Source organism: Eulemur rufifrons, chromosome 2 (assembly GCF_041146395.1).
Source record: "Eulemur rufifrons isolate Redbay chromosome 2, OSU_ERuf_1, whole genome shotgun sequence".
Classification (NCBI taxonomy): Eukaryota; Metazoa; Chordata; class Mammalia; order Primates; family Lemuridae; genus Eulemur; species Eulemur rufifrons.
Window position 1 is genome coordinate 89,853,990 of NC_090984.1, and position 26,433 is coordinate 89,880,422.

At 34.4% G+C, this 26,433-nt stretch overlaps 1 protein-coding gene across 2 annotated transcripts in view; it reads left to right on the plus strand.

Moving 5' to 3' along the window:
* The window catches only part of MNAT1 (MNAT1 component of CDK activating kinase), a 193,803-nt gene that overhangs the window by 66,828 nt on the left and 100,542 nt on the right, over window positions 1–26,433 (plus strand). Inside the window, exon 6 of one of the 2 annotated variants that reach the window (XM_069465030.1) lies at window positions 3,423–3,548. The exons of the other annotated variant lie outside the window; for it this stretch is intronic. Within the exon in view, the coding sequence (XP_069321131.1) occupies window positions 3,423–3,548 (126 nt within the window). The remainder of the gene's footprint in view (window positions 1–3,422; window positions 3,549–26,433) is intronic. 2 annotated transcript variants of the gene reach the window in all.

The window sequence follows — 26,433 nt, forward strand, 5'->3', positions numbered from 1 at the left end:
TCCCCTTTAATTCACTGAAGCATGAAGCAAGATGTGAAACTGCCATTGTTGTACATTGTGTATAATCTGGAGTTAATATTGATTTTTGTGAGTTTTTCCCCCACTTCCTGTTTTCTTCACCTGCAAGTCATTACTGCACATACTTTCTTCACTGTTTAGATCATATAACATGGTGGTTAAATAATTCTTAGTAATTTACTGTATTCGTTAGTACAATTAATTACAACAGATTCGTTTAGAATACCACTGCAGTTTGCATTTCTGGTTTCCATTTTAAGATTTATTTTTAAAGATTTTTAGTTACATTAATTTTTCAATCTTTATTAAAATTTTTGTTATGTTAGCATACTTTTAGTTTTTATGACTAGTGAATTTCATTAAATTTCTTTTTATCTTCTTAAACTCTTACTAAGTAAAAAGAATACATTATATTTCTTTTTCTATGTAAGATTTTATTAAAACAAGTTAGCATTTGTATGTATGTCTAGAAGCTTAAATCTTAGAATTATTCTCTGGACCTAATTTACACAAGTACTACTTATTAGAATTTTTTTCCTTTTGTTTTGGGGTTTGGTCCTTGTGCCAAAAGTCACTTTTTAACTTTTTAAAAAAGCATTGGCATTACATTATACTGTATATGACAGAATTTTAATGTTATGGTCTTAATGTTTATGGCTTAGCATTTGCCATAATGTTGGCTAAAAAGTCCATTTATTTAATCCTAACTGTAAATTCAATTTTTAAAAACAGTTTGGTAAAAGATTTTTAAACAGGTCCTGACTTATTAAATCTTTTTATATTCCTGTTTGAAAATTCTCTTCAGTTTATGTCTTAAATTTTGTATGGGCTAATATTGTTGTCAAACGCAGTAGGTGATTTTTATTAGAAATATTGTTTGCCAGATGGCTTGCTTAAAGTCAGTTAAAGTAATCTTTTAAAAATGGTCATTATAAAGCTTTTAATGAGTATTACAGGCAGTTCTTATTAAAATTTCTTTAAATATTAAACAATGTGCCTTCAGGCAATTAATATAGGTTAGGGAACCTTTCAAGGTAAAATGTAATGCTAAGAATGAAATATTATAACTTGAAAGGCTAAACCTGCATGTTAGGAATTCCCCAGGACATGTACGTTTCACATAGTTTATTTTACTCTATAGATTATTTTTTGTTGTTAGAATGCCAGGTTAATTCTAGTATAATACAAAATTTTCTAGGCTTCAAAATTTTGAATGCTAAAATAGAATAAAGTACATTTGAAATAAATTCTATACCTTAGCATTCAAATTAGCTTTTAGAGTCCTAGAATGTTTATTTTTATTAAATTTCAGCTGTTTATCAAGACATTTTAACATTCAGATTCTTTTATGTGAATGTCCAGCCAGGATTAAAACAAGCTAAAGTCTTGACTAGCAGCTGTTTGGAAGTGAACACATTGTCTTGCTTTTATATAAGAACTTTTACTTTTAGAATAAATGTAAGTTATGGAAGAACATTTGAATTCATTTATAGTATAAATTGGGAAGCATTGCTTAAACTTTTTAGCCAAGGAAATTTATTTTTCTTCTGTTAGTTTCTACATATGAAAAGATAGACTGGCCTTTAAAAGTACTTTTGGCCACAGACCATTTAAAATGTTTTCTCATTTTACATTTTATTATAAAATTCTTAATATAAATCTAGAACAGCTATAGGGATTTGTAGCAATATAGTTACTAATGCATTACTGGTGTTTTGTTGTAGAATATGAAAGGTATTCTATGAATAGTATAGAATACCTATACTGTATTTCACTAATTCTCCTTCATTATTTTTAAAGCCAGGTCTCTGTAATAAAGTTTCATTTTATTAATAATATTTGTGTTTTTACTTTTAAAAAAAACTTTTTTTTTTTTTTTTTTAATTTGAGACAAGATCTTGCTGTGTCGCCCAGGCTGGAGGACAGTAGAGCCATCATAGTTCACTGTAGCCTCGAACTTCTGGGCTTAAGCCATCCTCCTCCTCCTTAGCCTCCTGAGTAGCTGGGTCTACAGGTGCGTGCCACCATGCCTAGCTAATTTTTTATTTTTTGTAGAGATGGGGTTTCTTATGTTGCTAAGGCTGGTCTTGAGTTCCTAGGCTCAAGCTATCCTCCCACCAGTGCCTCCCAAAGTGCTTGGATTATAGGTTTCAGCCACCACGTCTGCCTCAGGTTTTAATCTGTGTAACATTGCTCTTGCAAAGTTCTTCTAAGTCTTGATGTGCAACTTTATTCTAGGACAATTCTGTTGAATTACATTGTATTTTATTGAATTACTTCTACACTATAACCTTAAACAATTCCTTTAAGTATGTTAATAAACCACATTTTTGCCCAAAAAAATTATTAAGTTGTTAGATTTGGAAGGAAAATTAGAAACTGCTTATATGTTTGCTTTCCTACTGTAAAATTTTAACAACAGAGTTTCTTTAGGATTGAATTCTGAGTAGTCACTATTTTAAAGATCTATAGCCTCTTTGAACAATGTTTTGCAGATAGCCTTGGTATTGGAGATAGAAATGTGTTTGTGCCTTCATCTTTGTTTACAGATATAGAAAGTGCTACTGTGTGTGTGAGAGAGAGAGAGAGAGAGAGATCAATCTCCTTCTCTCCTGACCTCCCTCTGCTTATGTTCCTGGTTTCTTACTTAACTGACAACTCAGAAAGGAAAAGGTCCGGATACCATTTAGTTTAGACCTTAGCTCTGCAGCACTTTAAACATGTAAGAGGATTTCTCCTTAAACAGGATAAATAACAGTCTACATATAAGAATTAGTTATTTGCTTGTGTTATTAAAATGTGTGTGTGTACAGATTTGTGTAAATAGCCTTGATTTAGTATCAATATAAGATATTAAAAATGTATATCATTTTATTACTTAATTTAAAAAAATTTGGACTTAATTTTTAAAAGTTAGTAAGAGAGAAAATAAATATACTTTTGGTTGTACTTACAATAGTTGCGTTGTACAAAACAGAACAAGGATCATTTCCAAATGGTCTCAGGTAAAATCTAATGGGAAACAATTTCAAACTGGTCTGAATTCATTGCTAAAAAGAATGTGTCTTAGATAAACATCTGATCTAAGTTATAATATTTTGTATTACTCTTTTGTGATTGGCTTTTTTTGTTTTAATAAATATTGTTGGTTTGCTAGATGAAATAAGATCTTTTAATGTGGATTTTATAAAAATACTTGTTTGCAGGTTATTTTAATATATGAGTCTACAACAGGCTTTTCTTACTGTGGAATGTTAATATTTTTTTGTAAAGTGTTCTTTATAAAGTGAATATTTCGTTTGACATCAAATGCTTATTGAAAAGACATAACTTAAAATAAAAATGTTGTTGCTCTTTACTGTTCCCTTTTTAAGTCTCATATTGAACTTGAGATTTTCTTTCAGGAGAGTTCTGATCTCCCCGTTGCTCTGCTTTTGGCTCAGCATAAAGATAGATCTACCCAATTAGAAATGCAAATTGAGAAACCCAAACCTATAAAACCAGTGACGTTTTCCACAGGCATCAAAATGGTAAGCCTTATTTTTAATTGCTTGTTTGAAAAATATTTTTGTGTGGATTATGTTTTATAATTTTATATGATTTCTACAGTGAACTGAAATGTTCAGATATTTAAGAACAGTGTCTGATCTCGGCTAGGTGTCAGGAAATACGGAAATGTGCAGTATGAGGAAAGAGAAAAGTAATAAATAATTTGCAAAGTACAACACAGTCTTGTGTGTGATATTAGGTTTGTATGTTTTTCTTATTCTGCATGAGTTTTTAAGCCTATAGTGTAGGAAAATATTTCTTAGAAGAAAATAGGTAAATATTGTTAGGAAAGTAGTTATTTGCAGATATGAAATGGGAAAGCAAATATATCAACTTATATTTCCCTCCAAACAGTTTTTTTTATCTGATATATATTTTACAAAAATAATTGAAAGCCATTTTTAGCTTCTGTACTGTTTTAAGTCTAATTTGCGTTTTAAAAATTGTTTACTTTATATTTTATTGTTATATTTCATTGTTTATTTTAGCTTTCAAAGGAAAGATTTTATAAGCCAATGATCTGTTTGGATACTTCTATAAAGTTGTTTCTTTTGTTTAGGAAATATATACTTTGGCATGTTAAGATATAGCCACTCTAAAATATATAACTTCCAAATTAGTAATTATATTTTAAAATAGTCTCACTAGAGTAGTATAAAAAGTGTGGTTAGAAAAGATAAATATTTGAGGTGATAGATATTCCAATTACTCTGATTTGATCATTGCTTATTATCTGAAAGTATCAAAATATCACATGTATCCCAAAAGTATGTAAAACTTTTATATATCAATAAAAACATTTAAATCGTTAAAAAAATGTAAGTGTGACAGCATTATAAAGTCCTGGTAAGGATTTGGAATTTGGAGCCCAGCAGACTCTATTCAACTCTCAACTAATCCATTTAGCCAACTGCTTAACATAAACAAATTACTTAGCCTCTCTAATAAGCCTTTTTTTCTTATCTGTAAAATGGTGATGATAATATCTATCTCATAAACTTGCTGAGGATATTAAATGAAATATGTGAATAAAGTATCCAGCATAGGCCGGGCGGGGTGGCTCACGCCTGTAATCCTAGCACTCTGGGAGGCGGAGGCGGGTGGATCGCTCAAGGTCAGGAGTTTGAGACCAGCCTGAGCAAGAGCGAGACCCCGTCTCTACTAAAAATAGAAAGAAATTATATGGACAACTAAAAATATATATATAGAAAAATTAGCCGGGCATAGTGGCGCATGCCTGTAGTCCCAGCTACTCGGGAGGCTGAGGCATGAGGATTGCTTGAGCCCAGGAGTTTGAGGTTGCTGTGAGCTAGGCTGACGCCATGGCACTCACTCTAGCCTGGGCAACAAAGTGAGACTCTGTCTCAAAAAAAAAAAAAAAAAAAAAAAGTATCCAGCATAATGCTTGGCACTTAGTAAACTCTTAAGAAATAAGGCTAGTTGTTATTAATAATAATATGCATTGATAACACAGATAACTATACTAATTTATTCCATAAATCTTTATATTCTATAACTATGTATAATGAAAACAGCATTGGAATTGGAGTCAGAAGACCCACATTCAAAATTTGCCTCTAACATAACCAATTGTAAAGTTAGAGGAAAAATTTGTCTTCTAGCCTTGAACAAGTTGCCTATTTTCATTATTTTCATCTATAAAATAGGGTTATTTCTCAGCTCATAGGATTGCACTGAGGATTAAAGTATGTATGCCTTAGATATTACCTGACAGACAGTGTTTAATAAATAAGAAGTCAAAATTATTGAGCATTTTGCAGCTGCTGCTAATTCCCAATGGAAGGAAGCAGTTTGAATATTTTGTAATACAATAATTCTAAATAAATGCTGTCCAAAATTTTTAGGTTTTCTATTTTTTATTTATTTTTTCCTTTTAAAATATAAAACTAAACTAATCAAAACTTTCAGGTTCATGGTTTATTGTGAAATGATTATGGTGTCTAATTTAATATTAGGTATTGTCAAGTTTAGAGAAGAGCATTTCTTATTTAATCTTTTATGTTGAGGTATATTCTCTGTATCTTTCTTTCCCATGATACCATTGTCCTGATATTATTAACCTTTGAGCATTCCTTTATACTAAAGCTTACAATTATTGCATTATAATTATCAGTTCACCTTTCTGTCTCTCTTTAGCAGTCTATAAAGAATCTATAAGGGTGCCTAGGGTTGCCACCTAACAGGCTTTCCATAAATCTTGGCTGGAAGGTAGATAATTGGATGGATGAATGAATGGATGAATAAATGAACAGATAGTTGATTAGAGTTATACCAGAGTGATTATAAAGTAATCACTAAATGAATTCCTTAAAGAATTATAATGCAAGTATCAGCAACTTTGACATTGTGGTGAATGAAAAATTTTTTTATTTCTTAAGTTGGTCTCCCTGTGTTGTGCAGGCTGGTCTCAAACTCCTGGCCTCAAGTGATCCTCCCACCTATACCTCCCAAAGTGCTAGGATTACAGGTGTGAGCCACTGTGCTCAGCCTTTGTTACTCTCTTGAAAAGTATCTTCTTTGAGGTAAATTCTAGAGACAGCAGGAAGCTACTTATAACCAAGCTATACTTTGCTTTTGTCATTATTAGTCAGATTATCTAATAAACTATGTAAGAACTTGTAGAATTAAGAATTGAATTTTCCCTTTTTTTCCTCTGGCATTTTAAAGCTCAAAATGATGGAATTTGCAGAATTTTTGGTTGACTTTTATCATTGTGTGCCTGTGAGTATTTCAAAGCCAGTGTTAATGACATGCAGTACTGAAGTGGCAAAAGTTAACTAAATGACCAGTCAAGTCAGTGATTTTCAGGAAAGAAAATCTAAATCTAATGTTCAGATGTAGCTATACACCTCAGAAATGTATTCCCTATTATAAATTCAGCATAGTGGGATTGTAAGAATGAGTATCTCAAAACATTATCGAAGTATATTTCTAATAAAAGACAATAGTCTAATTTTAAAAGACAAAAGACTGTTTCTTTCCTCTGGCCTCAGTGGATAAAGTCATAATTACTGTACATTTATTGTTGCTTGTGATATAATATTGTTTCCCTTTTAGCAAATGTGTAGCAGTTGCTCCTGTTTTCCAGTTCTCTACCTTTTATGGCATATAGAATATTAATATTTTAAAAAAATCTGGCTTACTGTAGAAGTAGAAGACACAATAACTCATCTTAAGTCTTTTACAACAGTTTTTTTTCAGTTGCTGACTATAGAATTTTAAAATCTAGATAATTTGGTATTAAGTTGGCTTTACCTCCAAAATTTCTCTTGAATTCACCCACTTCTCTTCATCTCTATCATCCTAGGCTAGTTGCTATAATTTCTCTCCTGGGCTACTGCAGTAATCTTCCATCTGGTCTCTCTGTTCATCTGTGTACCCTGTAATCTATAAGCCTTTTGGTTCATTCTCCAGATGAGTAGATGATGGAATAAATAACATTAAAAAAAAATCAGACCATTACTTACTTGCTTAATATCTTCCAATGTCTTCCCAGTACACTTAGAATAAAATCCAGAATACTAACCATCCACTTTCTCATCTTTGAGAAAGTGACATTTGTATGAAGAAGTGAACAGTGAAAAGGAGTTAGCCATGCAAAAATCCAAGCAGAGAAAAGAGCTATAACAAAAGGCCGAAGGTAAGAAACACTGTGTCCAATAAAGAGACAAAAGACACTGTTGAGAGAATGCTTTCCCTTCTCTCTCTTGCTCAGTATGCTCAATTCACACTTACCTTTTGACCATCCTATCTAAAGTATCTTTCTCCCACTCCCATCCCTACCCCTATTATATAATATTATGCTTTTCAACCCCTTTTAACATACATCACTATCAGACAATGTTTTATGGGTACATTGCTTAATGTTTACCACTAGACTATAAACTCTGAACCTAGTAGGAGGTTTGTCTCCAGCACCTATTTAATGACGACACATGGTAGATTTTTATTAAATATTTTTGGATGAGTGAATGAATCTTACATGTTAGGCTCACATTGAATTGTCTGAAGATCCTGAAGTACTTTCAAGCTTCTGTGCCTTTATTTATGGCACTTATTCTGCTTAGAATGGAGTATACTGTACTTATGAAAACTCTAATTATAATTTATTGCACTGGCTAAATATGATTTCCATGAGGCCTTCTATTGTGTGGAATTTAATTGTATATTCTGATGCCCTTGCTAGGAGTTTGTGTATACCTTTGTTATATATTGTAGCTCCTGCTTTGTATTGCAGTTGATTATTTTCCATGTTTGTTTCAGTTTAGATGAGCTTTCTTGAGGACAGAGAATTTTATGTGTTCTTATGGGACCTAACTACCATACTGTGTAGTTAGTGGGTATATGGTGAAAAGTTTTTGAATAAATTATTGTTCACTTTATTTTTCTTCACAGCATTCTACTTTGCTCTTGAGAGTCTCTCATTTGGGTCAAGAAGGATTTGATGTAGTGTACAACCAAAATAAAAAATAAAAAAAGTCATTGTTTTTATAGATATGTGTAAATTTCCATCACATTTTCACATCCCATTACCAATAAGAATTACAGTTCATGTATTCCTCCTTTTCTGTGTTCTTATCTCTTCACTCTTGCCTGTGGTAAATGTTGAAATTCATATAATCTTTTGGGTAGACCTCTTAGGTAGCCTAGTGCTTTTCTTGTGGCCTAAATAGAGGCAACATCAGATCTACATCCTTCTTTCACCTTGACAGAGTAGTTGTTGGTGGTCTTCTCTGTTTTGGAATGTTCTTTTATTTAAAAATGGAATTATTTGAAAGCCTACTTTAAAAATTTTTGAGGAACAATCATTGACAAATTTATTAACAAGCACATGACGTGAGCAAAACATTCTGCCTTTGCAAATTTACTTCCTTGAGGAGATTAGGAAATACATCCACAGTGGTGAAGTTGCTTCAGCAGCATACCTTTTAATAAAAGAGGTTTTCATCTCAGCTTATCTTGGAGCAAATTTAATAAATCTCCCTCTACTTTGCCTTTTAAGGAAAGATTTGAATGAGCAGATGGGTCTTGCACCCTGGCTCTAAGGTCAACAACCTTGAAGATGGACAAAGGGATCAAACTGTAGAACTGAGAACTCACTACTGAGTGCACGGTACCTTTAGTTGTCCCTGAATTCCTATGAGAGCTTGTTAGCAGTAGTGCTCACTTTTTATCTGAGTACTTTGGGGTGGGTATTCAAGAAGTGGAATGTGCTATACAGATTTCCTTTTTTGCCTGAAGATGTATCTTACTATGAGTTTATTTGTTTTTAATAATGTTTAATATCTGTAGCAAGGCAAATCGATTCACGGAGAAAAAAATTATTTCTATCTTTATATTGCCTTTATGTTCTTCTGAACGACATTTAAGACTTCTATTACTTTAATTTTCTGTCTTCTGCATATTACCTTTGGAACTAAGAAGTTACTGTTTGTATGAAATTGTGAGGAAAAAGGCCCTTAAAATATAAAAATGCCAAGATATGATCTGTAAATATAATGAAAGTTTTTCTTTTTCTTTTTTCATTTATCTCTTCATTTCTCTCCCCAACCGTACATCTAACTACTTTTTTTGAATTTTAAAATTGCCTGCCTTGTTTGTCATATGTGTGCCAGCTATTAAATTGCAAACATCTTTTGAGGCTGCATATTTTAACTCACATATGATCATGGCTATGTGGGTACTTAAAAAATGTAAAATATTCACGATCCATTTCAAACTAATAAATGTAAGAAGTATTAACACATCCTCAAATAATGTAAAGAAAAACACTACTCCTTAAGGAATTACCAGTGCTTTTGAATTAAGAGGCAGTATAGTATAGGGGAAAAAAATGATCATGGAAAAACTCAAACACAATGGGATTAAATCCCACCATTACCCTTACTAGATGTGTATACATGGGTAAGATATTACTTTACTTTTTTAGTTTGTTTTCTCATTTGTGAAGTTGAGAAATTTTAACTTCATATGATTATTCAGAGGATTGAAATATACTCATAAAATGTTAAGCCAAGTGCCTAATAGCCATGTTGTAAATAGTAGTAATTAATAACTAATTTTACCAGTAATGTGAATTATTTTTTATAGTTAGGTATCTAAGTGAATTATTTTATAATTTCTTTATATTATATAATTAGGTAATATATATTTTTAATATTCTTGAATCTGAGAGGTTTTTATGATAAATTTCATATTTAGATACTCCTATAAATCTTTGGTTGTTAATTCACAGGTAGTAAAGATCATTCGTTGTGATATGTAGGGTTTTAACAAATGCATAGAGTTGTATGTCCACCATGACAATCATAATACAGAGCAATTCCATCACTCCTCAAAATTCCATCGTGCTGCTTTTTCATAGTCAATCCTGTACCTCCAACCACTGGCAACTGGTGATTTGCTCTTTATTTCTATTGTTTTGGCTTTTCCAGAATGTCATATAAATAGAACCATATATTGTGTATGTGTAGCCTTTTAGGTCTAGCTTTGTTAGCTTAACAAAATACATTTGAGATTTATCCATGTTGTTGCATGTGCCAGTAGTTTGTTCCATTTTGCTGTGTAATATACTATTACATAAATATACCAGTTTCTTTGTCTATTCATTGATTGAAGGACATTTGGGTTGTTTTTAGGTTGTTTTTTATGATTCTGAATGAAGCTGCTATATATATTTGTATACAGTTGTGTGTATTTGTACATAAATTTCATCGGCTGAATACTAAGATTGGGATTGCTGAGTTATATGGTAAGAATGTGTTTAGCTTTGTAAGAAACTACCACACTGTTTTCCAAAGTAGCTATACGATTTTGCATTCCCACCAGCATTGTATGAGTGTTCCAGTTGCTCTACATCCTTGCCAGCATTCAGTATTGTGAGCTTTTAAAAATTTTTAAGTCATTCTGAACAGATGAGTAGTGATATCTCATTATGGTTTTAATTTGCATTTCCCTGATGATTAATTAAGTTAGTGTACTTAATATGTACTTATTTGCCATGAGTATTTCTTTTGACCATTGCATTTAACTTGATACAGTCATACATCAATCAACGACCAGGATATGTTCTGAGAAATGCATTGTTTGACAATTTCATCGTGCAAACATCGTAGAGTGTACCTACACATACCTAGATGGTATAGCCTACTACACATGTAGGCTATATGGGATCGCCTATTGCTCCTAGGCTACAAACCTATAGATCATGTTACTATACTAAGTGCTGTAGGCAGTCGTAACACAATGGTGTTTTTATATTTAAACATAGAAAAGGTAGAGTAAAAATATGATATTATAATCTTATGGGACCATTGTCATTGACTGAAACTTTTGTTATGTGGCACATGGCTGTACACTGATATCTTTCCAAATAGTGTTGTGCCCTTATTATTTTTTCTTCTCTTCCTCTCTCATAATCTTTTGTGAGATGTAATGTACATACACAAAAATGCACAGAACCAACCATATAGCCCAGTGAATTATCACAACATAAACATCTGTGTAACTATCATTCAGGTTAAAAAATTATTGTTAGCACTCTGAAAGCCCTCTTCATGCCCCCTCATACCTGGTCAAAACTCCATTTCTTTTCTCAAAAGTAGTCACCTTCTTGCTCTTATAAACAGCTCTAACATCTAAACATGTATATATGTATAACCTGATTATTGTTTTGCCTGTCAATGTTATATTTGTGAGATTCATCCATATTTTTGTATATAGCTATAGTTCTTTCATTTTCATTGCGGGATAATGTTCTGTTGGAGGAATATATTTATCCATTCTAACGTTCATTGACATTTGGATTCTTTTGAGTTTTTGGTATTATGAATAATGCTACAATAAGCATTTTTGTGCATGTTTCTTGGTGCTATATATACACATTTTTGGTGGTTATTTACCTAAGAATAGAGTTACTGGGTTATAGTGAATATGTATGTTCACTTTAGGGGATAATGCGAAATTGTTTTCCAGAGTGGTTTTTACTTCTTGTTCTTCTACCAGCAGTGTGCAAGAGTTCTTGTTATTCCACATTGTTACTGACACTTGTGATTTTCTATCTTTTCTAGTTTAGCCATTCTAGTGCTTATTTAATGGTATGTTGTGATTTTAATCTGCATTTTCTTTCAGTCATCACTAATGAGATTGAACATTGGCTATGCTATTTTGTGACATGCCTGTTCAAGACTCTTGATTATATGTATGATTTCTTTATGTGGTCTGGATCTAAGCCTCTTGTTGGTCATATATGTTATAACTAACTTTTGTCACTATGTGACTTGTTTTTTTCCATTCTCTCAAGGGTGTGTTTATTGTTTTACTTTTCTGTTATCTCCCTGAAATTGATTTTGGGAGGGGGGAGGGTGTATATGGTGTGAGATAGGAGATCCAATTAATACATATTAAGATTCATATAACTTAAGGATGTGATGGAATACCAATTAAAATAATATTCAGCACTTGGTTCAGGGCAAGGCAAAAATTTAGAATGGCATAGTATTTATGTGAATTTATTAGTGTCTATTATTTACCAAATGTAGAGACTGATACGGAATGTAGATGAAAATCTAAATGTTTATGAAGTTAAGTATTTTTATACTGTTTGGAAAAATCAATCCTAAAGTGAAGGATGAAAAGTAACATTCATTGAGTGCCTATATCACAGGGGCTGATTTTGTTGGACAAATTGTTACTGAATGTCTATTATAAAGGCACAGCCTAGGTGCTGGTTACACAAAGATACAAACACTGCTTAAGAATTTGTGACCTATGATAGTTTTTTTTAGTAAGTGTTACTTTTTGTTTTTATATCTCCATGAAATAGATAGTATTACTATTCTTGCATGTGTGAAAACTGAGTCTCAGGGAAGTTAGATCACATTTAAAAGATGAAATTGAAACTCATTCTCTGTTATATTGTTTAATTAATAAAAATATTAAAAAATAAATTTATACATTCTAATTCAGGTGTCCTCTGATTTGAAGAAGATAAGATTTGAGCTATTGCTTCAAATAGTGGGCTGATGATATGGACTGGGTAATCTAAGGGGCGGGAGTCAGAACAATGACTTTCTTTTCTTGATCTGCTCTACTCAAAGTCAGACACAACAGATGAAGTTAGTTATGCTCAACTTGGAGAGGGTAAAAAAATAAAGCCATATAAATATGATTAAGGTTTTTGGAAATAGATCCTTTGAGATGTGACTGAAAAGATTGAATTTATTTATTTAATAAACCTAGAGAAAGATGAGGAGTTAAAAATGAGCATAAAGTAATGATGAAGAAATCAAGATTTAATCATTATATATTCACATATGTAGAGTTGAGGCAGTCAGTGAACATATTTTAGTTAGAAATATTCACATTGGTTGTGCTGTGTGCATTTCTTGAAGTATATTTCCTAGGAATCAAACTCTCAGTGGGGCTGGATGACATGGCTCATGCCTGTAATCCCATCGCTTTGGAAGGCCAACGTGAGAGGTTCACTTGAACCATCTCTTTAAAAAACAAAAAACAAACAAACAAACAAAAAACACCTCTCAGGGATGGGGGAATGTAAGGGGTAGAGTCTTAGAAAAATTATATATATATTTGTGATTTCAATATCTGAGAGAGTTCTATTTCATCACTGGTTTATGTGTGAATAAGAGAAACTTCATTTTATACATATGTGGGCCTTCTGTGTAGTGATAGCTTTTGAACTCTTAAAAGTGAGGGCTGCGACTTTGTTTCTCGGTCAGGTGTTAGTTATTTTAAGCTAATTGTTTCAAATCCCAACAATATAATTACCTAGTCTTCTGTTTCTTCATTGTTTTACAAATAATCCTAATTATTTCCTTAACATATAGATATGGTTACTGTTCTTGATTACATCATTCTTATTTGAGCCAGTGAATAGTCCTCAAAAAAGCTTTTTTTTTTTTCTCATTCATTACTAGATAATTTGTGTTACTAATTATCCATACAACAAGACTCATGAGTAAGTAAATCTTAAGTCTTTTGGAAGCAAGCAAAGGCACATTGGTCATCTCATAAAATTAGGAGCGAGGCTCTAAGGCTGAGAACCTGGTGCTTCTTCAGATGGGATAGTGTTCTAAATTTCACTCTACTTTGCTTATATGCAAACTGGAAATAAACTTAGTTACAAAGATAACCTAATAGTTGTCACAAAGATAATGTAAGAATTATTTGTAAGTATAACTTTTGGTTCTTTGTCTTTTAAGTATAATTTTTGTTATTGGGGAGTAGTCTGGGGAAGCATGACAGACATTACCGAAGGGAAAAAGTGTTTTGAGTATTTTAATCCTAATGTTTTAAAATTTATCTTTTATATTATCTATGGATGAGTCAGAAGGGAACAGAGTGCCTGTTTGTGATATAAATTGGCTTTTCTGAGTATAACAAATAGTATTTAGCTATTTGCTTCAAGCATTGCATATTCCTCTGAACTCACTGAAAGATTTAACTCTTTGTTAAAATGTATTATAAAAAACCAATACCCAATACCATTCGATCCAGCAATAGCACTATTAGGCATCTACCCCAAAGAGCAAAAGACATTCTATAATAAAGACATCTGCACCTGAATGTTTATGCCAGCACAATTCACTATTGCAAGGATGTAGAAACAACCCAAGTGCCTCTTAGTTCATGAGTGGATTATTAAAATTTGGTATATGTATACAATGAAATATTACTCAATTATAAGAAATGACGGTGATCTACCTCTTATATTTTCCTGGATAGAGCTTGAGCCAATCCTCTGAAGTGAGGTATCACAAGAATGGAAGAATAGGCTCCACATGTACTCACCATCAAATTGGCACTAACTGATCAACACTATGGTGCTCACACAGTAGTAATATTCTCCAGGGATTAGGGGGTTTGAGTGAGGGGGGTAAACTCACAACTAGTGGACGTGGTAAGCATTGTAGAGGGGAAGGGCATGCCTCTAATGCTTGCTTGGGTGAGGCAAAGTCATAAAATGTCACCAAAATGTTTGTACCCTCGTAATATCCTGGGGGGGAAAAAAAAACCCAGTGCCCATTTGTATCTGAAATAAGAAAATAAAAATTATATTGAGCAGTCAGTTATATACTATAAAACTGTGCCAAACAGCTTAGGTGCTTTGTTATTTTTCTTGAAAAACAAAAAATAAAACTTGACCAAATATTATTAATTTGATTTTAAATATATAATTTGCACTTACGTAGCAAATCAAAGTCTTTTGAGACTTTCTCAAGTCTTGTGAGAATGCAAGTGATATTAGAGTTATTTAGGTGGCAAATCAAAGTCTTTTGAGACCCTCATCTTGTGAGAATGTAAGTAGTATTAAAGTTATTTATTAATATAAATGTGTTTTGAAGTGTAAATCAAATTCACATTCATAGTCTTATCAGTTCTTATTATGCCATATAATTAACTAGGTGAGTCTGAGGTGGTTACTTTCTCTTAATTTAAATGTCTACAGCTATTTCATGTTATTTCAATAAAGTTGTAGTATATTCTAATTTCTATATAGATACCCCTAAAGAGTTTTATGTAAGTCAGTAGAAATTTGGTTCATTTAATCATATTTGAAAGGAAATGGAGGTTCTTAAAACTTAAAGTAATCCTATGGTGAGTACTTAATATGACCTAAATATACCTTTTATAAAATGAGTAGCTCTTTATGATTAAAATTATAAATTCAAATATTATTTTTTCAGAACTATTTAAAATGGATTGTCCGTATCATATTATAAGAGGTTTGAATTGTGGCTCCTATACTTCATATCTATTAATTATATGGCCTTGGGCAAATCAACCTCGTTAAAGCTTAATTTATTCTTAGGAAAGTCATTATACCTAGAGTTGTTGAGTATGTTGTATAGTAGTTATATAAAACTCTTAGGATGCCTGGCCCAATTGTAAATATTACTGAGTATAAATAGGTACAGATCTAAGTAAAAACTGTAACAAATCAGTGAATTGTGACTGCAGGTAAGGTTTGTGACCTATAGATATTAATTTTATACCATTTATTTATTTTTTTACAAGATATTTTATCTATAGTAGACCCCTGTATGATAGGAAAAAGGCAACTATTTTTCTCTTACTACCAGCACTCAACACAAACACTTCCGGTCATCAAAACTTGTGGAGTTTTTCTCCCCACACACCAAGCAATTCTCTAGCAGACACTGACTGGGTATCCTACAATTTAACTCAATTTTGACACTAACTGGAGTTAGTACAGAATGAACCCACAAGGTTAAAGGTTCAGTCCCACACGACTGCCCCCAACTTCAGACACCAGTCAGAAGCCCCAGGTTGTTGCGTGTGTTTTTGACTGACTGGCTATAAATTGGAGGTTCCCACAACCCCTTCCTCTGGTTCACTTATTTGCTAGCTCACAGAACTCAGGGAAACACTTAGGTTTACCAGTCTATTATAAATGATATAGATGAACAGCCAGATAGAATTGATGCATAGGGCGAGGTATGTGGGAAGGGGCATGAAGCTTCCATGCCCTCTCAGGGTGGGCCACTATCTAGCCACATCCTTGTGTTCAGCAACCGGGAAGCTCTCCAAACCCTGCCCTTTTTGATTTTTATGGAGGAGGCTTCATTACTGTAGGCATGATTGTTTAAATTGTTAGCCTTTGGTGATCAACTCAATCTTCAGCTCCTTACCTCTCCTCAGAGGTTGAGTGGGTGGGACTAAAAGTTCCCAACTCTCTAATCACTTAGTTGGTTCCCCTGGCAACCAGCCCCTATCCTGAGGCTATCCAGGAGCTCCAATCATCTTATTAGCATATAAAAAGACAGTTGTTATTTTGGAGACTCCAAGGGTTTTAAGGAGATGTGTACCAGCAAATGCGACAAAGACGAAATTTATATTTATTATAAATCACAGTATCACAACCCCCAATGCCTTTAAAACCCTTTATTATATATTTCCATATTTCTAGGTAACATTTCAATTGTACTATGGATGTATGAGTGAAAAAAACTGAAATATTTAGTGTCAGCAGTTTGGAAAATTCACAAATAACTAATTATACACTATGAGCCTTATGTAATGTTCTTTCTTATACCTTGACATGGTGAAGGAAAATTGTTAATGGTCAAACTGTTGACTTCAGAATTTATAGCAGTGGTTGAATTTATTCCAGTAAACTTGTTTGATGATCTGTCTGGACATGAGCATGAGCAGAAATAATAAGAATGAGAATTATTCTGTTGCCTTGATTGTAATAGGGACACAAGGTAAATTGTGAATTATGTCAGTTACTTTGATTGTAATAGGGACAAGATAAAATCAATATTCTATGAATAGGGGGATGCTTTGACTCTTTTAGTTCCGTTCTGGAAGACTCACAGATTCTTGAAAATGTGGAAGTAGTCTTAGCCTGGAAAGCAGAAATAATGGTTTTCTGCTTAAATTAATTTATTCAAGAAATATTTTTCTACAAAGTATCCCACACACTTTATCTGTATTGCTTAATGTAATGAGGCATATTTTTCAGGCCTATAGATACCTTTATCAGATTCCAATCAGATTATCAGTAGGGTTTTAGCAAGTACCATTCATATTTGCAAGGCAATGTTAGCTATTGGTGTTGAGGATATGGCAATTTTATAAGTGGGAAAAGGAAGAAAGATGTGTTATAACTGTTATATAACCATAATAATTAAAAATTAAAACAAAGAAAGAAGATGTGTTTCAATCAGTCTCTGAACATTATTGTTATAGCCTTGCCAGATTCATTGCCCACTGCTCAAAAGGAAGCCAATACACTGAGACAGCAAGGGTTATGGCAGAGAAAGAACTTAATATCACAGGTGCCAGGTGGGGAGATGGGAGGAAGTTCCTAAATCCATCTTTCTGAGAATTTGGGAAAAAGGGTTTTTAAAGATAGTTTGGCAGGTATAGGCTAGGCAGTTGAGTCTACTGATTGTCTGGGTTCATGGTAGAACCATAGGGGTGTAGAAATTATCTTCTTGTACTGAATCTGTTCCTAGATGGGGGTCGCAAGACATTTGAGGCCTCTGACTGGATCCAAGCCGATTAATTATCAGATCCAGTGTGATCCCAGACCCAGGCCAGTTTCTGTCATGTCTTTCAAATCTGTTAGGATCAAAAATTTGCTCAAACAAACTCAGAGAGCGCAAAACACAAATCTGTGGAGCTTTGGAATCCAAGAGAGAACTTGCCCACAATCCCCACTTGCTTTTAGAGAGCAGTCGACACAGTGGGTCTGGTAGGTACCTGGCTTGTTCACTTGGTGCTCCTGGGGGTCTCTGGGAGCTCTATTTTGGAACTCACTTCTAGCAAATTAAATTTAACAGAGTTTAATTGAGCAAAGGACAATTGGCAAATTGGACAGCCCCTGAACCAGAACAGATTCAGAGAGACTGTTGTGAAGTTGAAGAAGGTTCATGGACAGTACAGTTCAGTGTTTGCCTTATATAGTTTGAACAGCTGGCTGCCTTTGATTGGCCAAAACTCAGTGATCAGCAAAGAGGAAGGAGTAGGGAGGAGTGAAGGTAAATGGAACTGACTTTAGCTGGGACAAACAGCTGACATATTTGCTTTTGAACTTTTTAACTTACATACCCTTTTAAGTGAAGCTGATAAGCCTTAACCAAGGTTAAAATTTAGTCAGGGAAGCAAGAGGTGTCTCCAAAGGGGTGGAAAACAGTTTTTATGAGATCCAAAAATATCACAAAAACAGCTCAAAGAAAGGAAAGTCTCACTAGTCATAAACCAGGTGTGACCCACATTTCTGTCTGGCCATATTTTCTATTGTCTCAGCGTCTCAGCTATTTATTTATTAACATATATAAATGTCTAAAAGCCCCATATGCCTCCACAGCATACAGGAAATCAAAAAGCTGTGTGTGGAAGGGAAAAGAATCAATAAATGTCAAAAGTTACACAAATACCAAACCAGAACATGATTTTTCCCTTCCTGGGATTCAAACCTAGGCTGCTGAGGTAAAAGCACAGCACTTAACCATTGGGCTACAAGGTAAATTGACATTCTACGGGGGCAGCATTCAGAGGATTTTTATTTTTGTTTTAGATCAGATATTTACTCTTCAGTTTCATCAAGAGAATTTTTAAGGCTAGCCACGAAACCGTTACACGTTCTCCTTTTAGTTTGATCTTTTTGTAAATACAAATAAGGCAATTGTTTAGAATAAGAGAGATCTAAAATCTATTTTTTTTAAAAATTTAGGAGTCTTTTTAGTTTAAAGAATCCATTTTGGGTCATTAATTTTTAATGATATACTTATTTTAAAATGACTTAATCTAAAAGCCTCTCCAAATGTAATTCCAAAGATCCCCTCGTTCTCCCAGAAATAGGCTAAGATAGCAACGAAGACTGAGAAGTCAAAGGCCCTTATGAATGGTACCTTTTATCATAGATACTCTCCAGAGCTTGCCAGGTTCAGAACAAAAAATCTCAGATCCCTATCCCTTTTATGCTGGTCACTGAATGCAACCCAACAATTGCATCCTGCGATGGTAGAGACCAAGATGGAGTGCTCTCACATGGTCACAAGGCAAGCTCTAAGAGACATAACGCAAGATGAGAGGAAATTTTATCTGGTAACCCTCTTTATCATGGAACAACACAGAAAGACAGAGCAACAAGGGAAAACACTACTTCTGGGAGGAAAGTGAGTCACATCAATATATATATCAAATTGAACAAGCAAGTCAAACAAAAGGCCTTCCAAAACAAGTCAAACCAAAAATTCAAGGGTATTTTTCCAGGCAGACTTCTTCTTTCTCATCCAGTTGGGGAGAAGTATTCCTGAGACCAGACTCTGCATATAATACAGGGAAAGGCAACCAAGACCCACAAAGGAGCCATAATGCCTCCAGAGAGGCCAAAAATCGGGAGAAGGAAAGGGGGTGCTGGGTGCACTTCGAATACTCACCAAGGACGATGTCGTCCAGTTCCAGAAACTGTTTCTCCACTGTAAACAGGTCCATGCACCATGGGTCAACAACATCCCACTGGTAGGGATGGTGTCAGAGATGGCTCTCAGTCCAAGAGAACTGAGTGGCCACTAGGTGGACATATCTAAGTCCACCCAATCTGTGAGAGGCTGCTGAACCTCGGGCAAGTGCCCACAAGGGTGATCCTGGACGAGCCCCCATTTTGTTATAGCCTTACTGGGTTCATTGCCCACTTCTCAAGAGGAAGCTAATACACGGAGACAGCAGGGGTTACAGCACAGAAAGTTTAATATTGCAGGTGCCATGCAAGGAGACAGGAGGAAGTTCTTAAATCTGTCGTCTTGAGAATTTGGGGAGAAAGGGTTTTTAAAGATAATTTGGTGGGCAAAGGGCTAGGCAATTGAGTCTGCTGGTTGGCTGGGTTCAGGTGGAACCATAGGGGTGTAGAAATTGTCTTCTTGTGCTGAGTTAATTCCTGGTTGGGGTCACAAGACCAGTTGAGTCAATTCCTTGGTATGGGCCACTGGTCTGTGTGGGTCAGCCAATCCACTGGAATGCAGGGCCTAGGAGATAGCTCAAAAACTAGCCTTAGGTTTCACAAGGGTGATGTTATCTATGGGAGTAATTAAGAAAGTTAAGAATCTTTATGACCATCAGCTATGTGACTCCAGAGTAGCAATTATAGGAAAGCAAAGGGACAATAGATGGTTATATATGTATTTTAACTATGCCTGTACTTTACAGAGTTCAGACTCCTACCCCAGTTCCCACCTTGTGGCCCTTTATTAATTTTATAAAGGGCGGTTTTATTATCTCAGCTAATCCTCAGAACTATCCTACAGGGTTGATAATGGTATTCCCATTTATGAGGAAACATAATGACTCAAGTTAAATAAGTTTCCCAGAGTCATAATACTGCTGAGTTGGGGGACAGGGATTAAGATTTAGAGCCAGGAAGATCTGCCAGACTTCAAGCATTTTCTGTTGCTCCATATTCGATGATCCTTGTTCTCCAGAAGGTGATTTTCTAAGTGGGGAGAGAAAACTAATGTATAAAATAACTACATGATATTGATTTTAAGCACAGTATACCTTTCCACCAAGGGACTCAAATAAATTTTTGTGGAGTATAGAAGACTTAAATTAAGGCTGGAGAAAAGTAGACTTTCAGAAAAATGGAAACAAAGAAGGAACGCATTGCATATTTGAAATGAGTGTATGGGAGCATTGTGAGTAAAAGAATGTAAGGAGTGAATTTAGCAAAGTTCATTCCATGGTTCCCTGCCAGTAATTTTCTTCTGATGAACTCGCACACTAATTTCAAAATATACATTCTTTCTTTGGTTCCTAGAAGGTTATATGAAATTCCAGTACATAGATTAATTTAGATGTGTTATTAAGAGCTTTTTACTAGTAATTTATTGAATAAATTAAGGGCTACTAAAATTTAATATTTATAAATACTGAAATAAGTCCTTTTTTTAAATGTTTGCTTAGGGCTGTGATTCAATATTTTCCTGGGAAATGTGGCTGTACAAATGTTTGACAGTCTTACAAGGCTCCATCTGTACCTGCACATGTCCAAATAATTCCTGCTGTGGTTGTCAATGTAATACTTTAATTTTTTAGCTAAGCAGATTTATTTTTCCTTTGTAATTTTATCAATTCACCATCAGTGTAGTCTTGAGTTAATTGTGGTTTTCATGTTACTATTATTATATTTGTAGAAATATTACTACTAGGACTATAGTAAGTGGGAAATAATATTAGGTTTTTCTTGATCATTTTGTTATGTGATTCTTAAATAATTTTGATTATTATGGTTTGCTCCAATTGTTTTCTATCATAGATGCTTTTTATATTAGAATATAGTTTTCCACAACTTCAGGGGCTATGAGTAAATTTGCAAACCAAGGATTATACTGTTAGTTTTAGACAGTCTCTAACTTTCTTAAACATACTCAACTGATGGATAATTTTTAATGCACTCCCATTCTATTGGTGCCCTGACTCCTACTAACATTTTTCAACACTAGAAGTTCTTCTCATTTTTGCTGAGAGAGCTTCTGGGATCTGCTCTCAGTCTCCATCTCCCAGTGGTAGATCGAGCTAAGAATATATTACTGCTTTCTTATGCTCCTCCTCATCAGAGGTTTTACTACATGCTGCCACGGTAGTTTTGAGCCTCCATTCAGCCCCCACTTTGGTCTCTGTATAACTGACTCCATGAACACCTAGATGTTTTTTATAATCCTTTTCCTTAGCTAAATACTTGACTCTTTGAGTTGTTTCCCAGAAATCATGAACTCAAACTCCTGGCCTCAATGATCTTCCTGCCTTGGCCTCTCAAAGTACTGGGATTACAGGTGTGAGCCACCACACCTGGCCTGAAATGATGGATTTTCTACAAGACAAAACAGTTGAGATTCAGAAGGCCTGAGGGCATACTTCCTGATAAAATTCACTATCCAATACAACCAGCCCCCAATGCCCCAGAACCAGCCCCAAGGCACATGGCCCCTCTTTTAAAAGCCCGTGATATCCTTTAGTGGGAAAGGAGGATTGGAGGCAGCTTCCCCAATTCTATCAGCAAGATGTCAGTAGTATTAAAAATTCCTTTTTCCTTGGCAATCGTTGTTGTCTCAGTAATTGGATTTTGTGCAACGAGTAACTGGACCGAGACTGAAATCCTCATGTGGTTTCAAAGACATCTGTTCCCTTTTGATCTCAGGGGGACATAGGGCTCATAACTCCTAGGATATGGAGCCCAGAAGAGTTAAAGGTTCTTAAAAGGACCATGGGCTTTCAACTATGTTACAATTTAAATAAGATTCTGTGGGTTAGCAAAGCTTTATAACATGTTTCCTGTGATCAAGAATTTTAAATAATAGGCTTTTAACAAACATATGGAAGATCGTCTATAGTTTTTATAAGTTGGGAAATTCCTGTAGGAATCTCTAGTGATGTTCCTGATACTGCTAATTTATGTCTTCTCACTTTTTTTTTTCTCTGATCAGTCTAGTTATAGGTTTATCATCTTTCTTGATCTGTTCAAAGAACTAATTTTTGCTTTCATTGATTTTTTTTTCTATTGTTTTTCTGTTTTCCATTCCACTGATATTTGCTCTTTATTATTTCCTTTATTCTCTTTAATTGTTTTGTTTCTTTCTTTGTATGGTTTGGTTTGGTATTTTTTTTTTTTTTTTTTGAGACAGAGTCTTACTCTGTTGCCCGGGCTAGAGTGCCATGGCGTAAGCCTAGCTCACAGCAACCTCAAACTCCTGGGCTCAAGCAATCCTATTGCCTCAGCCTCCCTAGTAGCTGGAACTACAGGCATACGCCACCATGCTCGGCTAATTTTTTCTATATATTTTTAGTTGTACAGCTAATTTCTTTCTATTTTTTTTTTTTTTTTTTGTTGTTGTTAGTAGAGACGGGGTCTCGCTCTTTGTCAGGCTGGTCTCAAACTCCTGAGCTCAAACGATCCATCTGCCTCGGCCTCCCAGATGGTATTTTTTTTTTTTTTTTTTTTTTTGAGATACAGTCTTGCTCTGCTGCCCTGGCTAGAATGCAGTGGTGTCATGATAGCTCACTGCAACCTCAAACTCCTAGGCCCAAGTGATCCTCCTGCCTGAGTCTCTTGAGTAGCTGGAACTGCTACCACCATGCCCAGCTGATTTTTTTCTGTATTTAGTAGAGGGGGGTCTTGCTCTAGCTCAGGCTGGTCTTGAACTCCTGACCTCAAGCGATCCTCCAGCCTCAGCCTTGCAGAGTGCTAGGATTATAGGCATAAGCCACTGTGCCTGGCCAGTTGGGGTTTAATTTGCTCTATTTTTCTAATTTCTAAAGGGAAAAGGTTAGATTATTGATTTAAGATTTTTCTTATTTTTTATTATAGTCATTCAATGTTATAAATTTTCTTTTAAGCCTTTTCTTAGTTGCATCCAACAAATTTTGATATGTTATTCCAATAATTTGAGTCTTCTGAGTAGCAGATGCCAAGACGGGTTTAAATGTGCAAGAAATGTATTAGGGAAATGCCTCTGACAGAAAATCAGGAGGGAGCTGAAAGAGAATGATAGTCAGCAGTCTGTGATGTAAGTTTGACTCCAAGTGAAGGAAGGTTGGACAGAAGTGCCTCAGATGACAGTGTCTTTCTAAGGAAAATTTGGCAAAGTGACTAGGGAGTCCTTGTGCCAAAATTTTCTGGCAAAGGAGCCTCATATCTCACCTAAGTAGGGAACTGCATTAGTATTCCTGCCTCACTTAGTCACTGGCTTGAAGCAATTTATGGGAATCATGGCCTTGGTGCAAACGTGGAAATGGATTTCAGAATGTAGCAGCTGGGACCCTTGCTCCATTCATTGCACTGCAGTAGTTGGAGAGCGGAGGGTGCATTCATGTATCCATCACAGTTGTGTTTTCATTTTCATTTAATTCAAATTATTGTCTAATTTTGCTTTTGATTTCTTACTTGAGACTTGTTCAATTTCCAAATATTTCCAAATACCTTTTTACTATCATGTTCTATTTTACTTCTGTTGTAGTCAGAGAACGTACATTGTATGATTTCAAACATCTTTAATTTGATGATACTTTTTTCTGTTGTTCAGAGTATGGTGTATCTTGGTTTATGTTGTTTTATGAAGTTGAAGAGAATTTCTATTTAGCTCTTGGGCAGAATGTTGTGTGAGTGTCAGTCAGGTCAAGTTAGTTGATGTTAACTTTTCTATTTCCTTGCTGATTTTCTTTTCCATTTTCTCTGTTACTCAGAGAGCAATGTTAAAATATTTCACTATAATTGTGGGTTTTTTCCCTCAGTTTAGTCAGTTTGTTCTATGTAATTTCAAGCTCTGATTTTAGTTCCATAAACATATAGAATTGTGTTGCACTTTTGATACTTTTGTATTCTTATTTTGAAATATCCCTCTTTATTCCTAACAGCATCTGTTCTGAAGACTATTCTTTCTGATGTTACTATAGCCATTCTAGCTTTTTTTGATTAGTGTTTTTATGTCTTCTTCTTTTTTCTTTTATAGAGTTGCTTTCTTAAAGTTGACATACAGTTGATTTTGTTTTTTTCTTTAAATCTGACAGTCTCTTCCTTTATGTATTGGTTTAATGTAATTGTTGATATGGTTGGTTTTAAATTTATCTTCATCAAATTTGGAAAAAATTTGGGCATTTCTTTATCTATTGTTCTTTTCCCCTTCCCTCACTTTACTCTCGGACTTCAATTACATATAAATTACACTTCTTGATATTGTTACACAGTTCATCAATGCTTTGTGCATTATTTTTCTAGTCTTTGTGTGTGTGCGCATGTTTATGCATGCGTGCACATGCATGCATGCTTTGCATAGCTGCTATTGTTATACCTTCAAGTTCACTGATCTTCTCTTCTGTAGTGTTTAATCTGTTATTTATCACATTTGTTATGTTTTCATTTGAAGTAGTATGTGTTTTTAATTTCTAGCTGTTTTGTTTGGGTCTTTTTTGCACCTTCTGTTTCTCTCCTCATCAAGTTCATGTTTTTGCTCTACCTTCTTGAACATGTAGAACGTATTTACATTAGCTATATTAATATTTTTGTCTGCTAATTTCATCATCTCTGTCGTTTCTAGGTCTGCTACCATTGACTGATTTTTTTTTTTTCCTAGAGAGATTACATATTTATGCCTTTAGGAATACCTGGTTATTTGTGGTATTCCATTAAATATTGTCAGAGTTTTTTGAGGGAGGGAATGCAGTTAAATTACCTGTAATCTGTTAGATCTTTGCAAGGCTTGCTTTTAAGCATTGTTAGGGTATACAAGAACAGACTTCAGTGTTAGGCTAATTTAGCTCCACTTTCAAGGTGATACCATTCTGAAGACTCTATCTGATGCCCCATGTATTGAGAGGTCTTTTTATCTTGTTTATTGAAAATACGAACCATTTCTTGTTGTGTGTGAGCTTTGAAAATTGTTTGATCTGTTGCTTTCCAGGTTCTTTTCTTGGTCTTGAGTACTTTCCACTCACTCTTGTGTGGATCAATACCCAGGCAAAAGTTGAGGACATCACTCTGCAGATCTCTAGAGCAGAGGTGGGCAAACTACAGCCCACAGGCCAAATCACTCCTGCTACCTGTTGTTGTAACTAAAGTTTTATTGTAGCACAGCCATACTCATTCATTTGCATATTTTCTTTGTCTGCTTTTGCATTATAATGTCATCATTGAATAGTTATGACAGAGATCTTACAGCCTGTAAAGCTCAAAATATTTATCTACTCTTTAAAGAAATTGTTTGCTAAGCCCTACTTTAGAGTTTTCTCTCTCTGCAGCATTTTCCTCTCTGCTTGTCTTTCCTGCAAATTATAGCCAGCCTGGGATCCCTGAAGTCTGATCTTAGTCTCTTTGACTCTCAGGCTCTGTTTGGGTTTCCTTTCCATGTATTATGTCCTGGAATTGGCTTCCGTGCAGTAAGCCAGGGCAATCAAAGGGCTCATTTCATTTGTTTTCCTTCCCTTGGGGATCACAGTCCTGTAATGGCCATTATTGAATTTCTGGAAACCATTGATTCTTATATTTTGTTCATTTTCCTAGTTGTTTAAGGTGGGGAATGGTCAATCTGGTCTTGTTTTTGTAAAATGGTAATATACAGAAGCAGCAGCAGAATGTTTTGAGATTTATTCATGTTATTTTGTATATCAGGAATTAGTTACTTTTTATTGCTATGTGGCATTCTATTTGTTTAAATACATATGCTCAACTTATAAGGGGGTGTGTCCAGATAAGTTGAAAATATCATAAGTCAAAAACACATTTAACACTGAACATCATAGCTTAGTATAGGCTACCCAAAATGTGCTCAGAACATTTACATTAGTCCGGCATTGTGAGAGTGT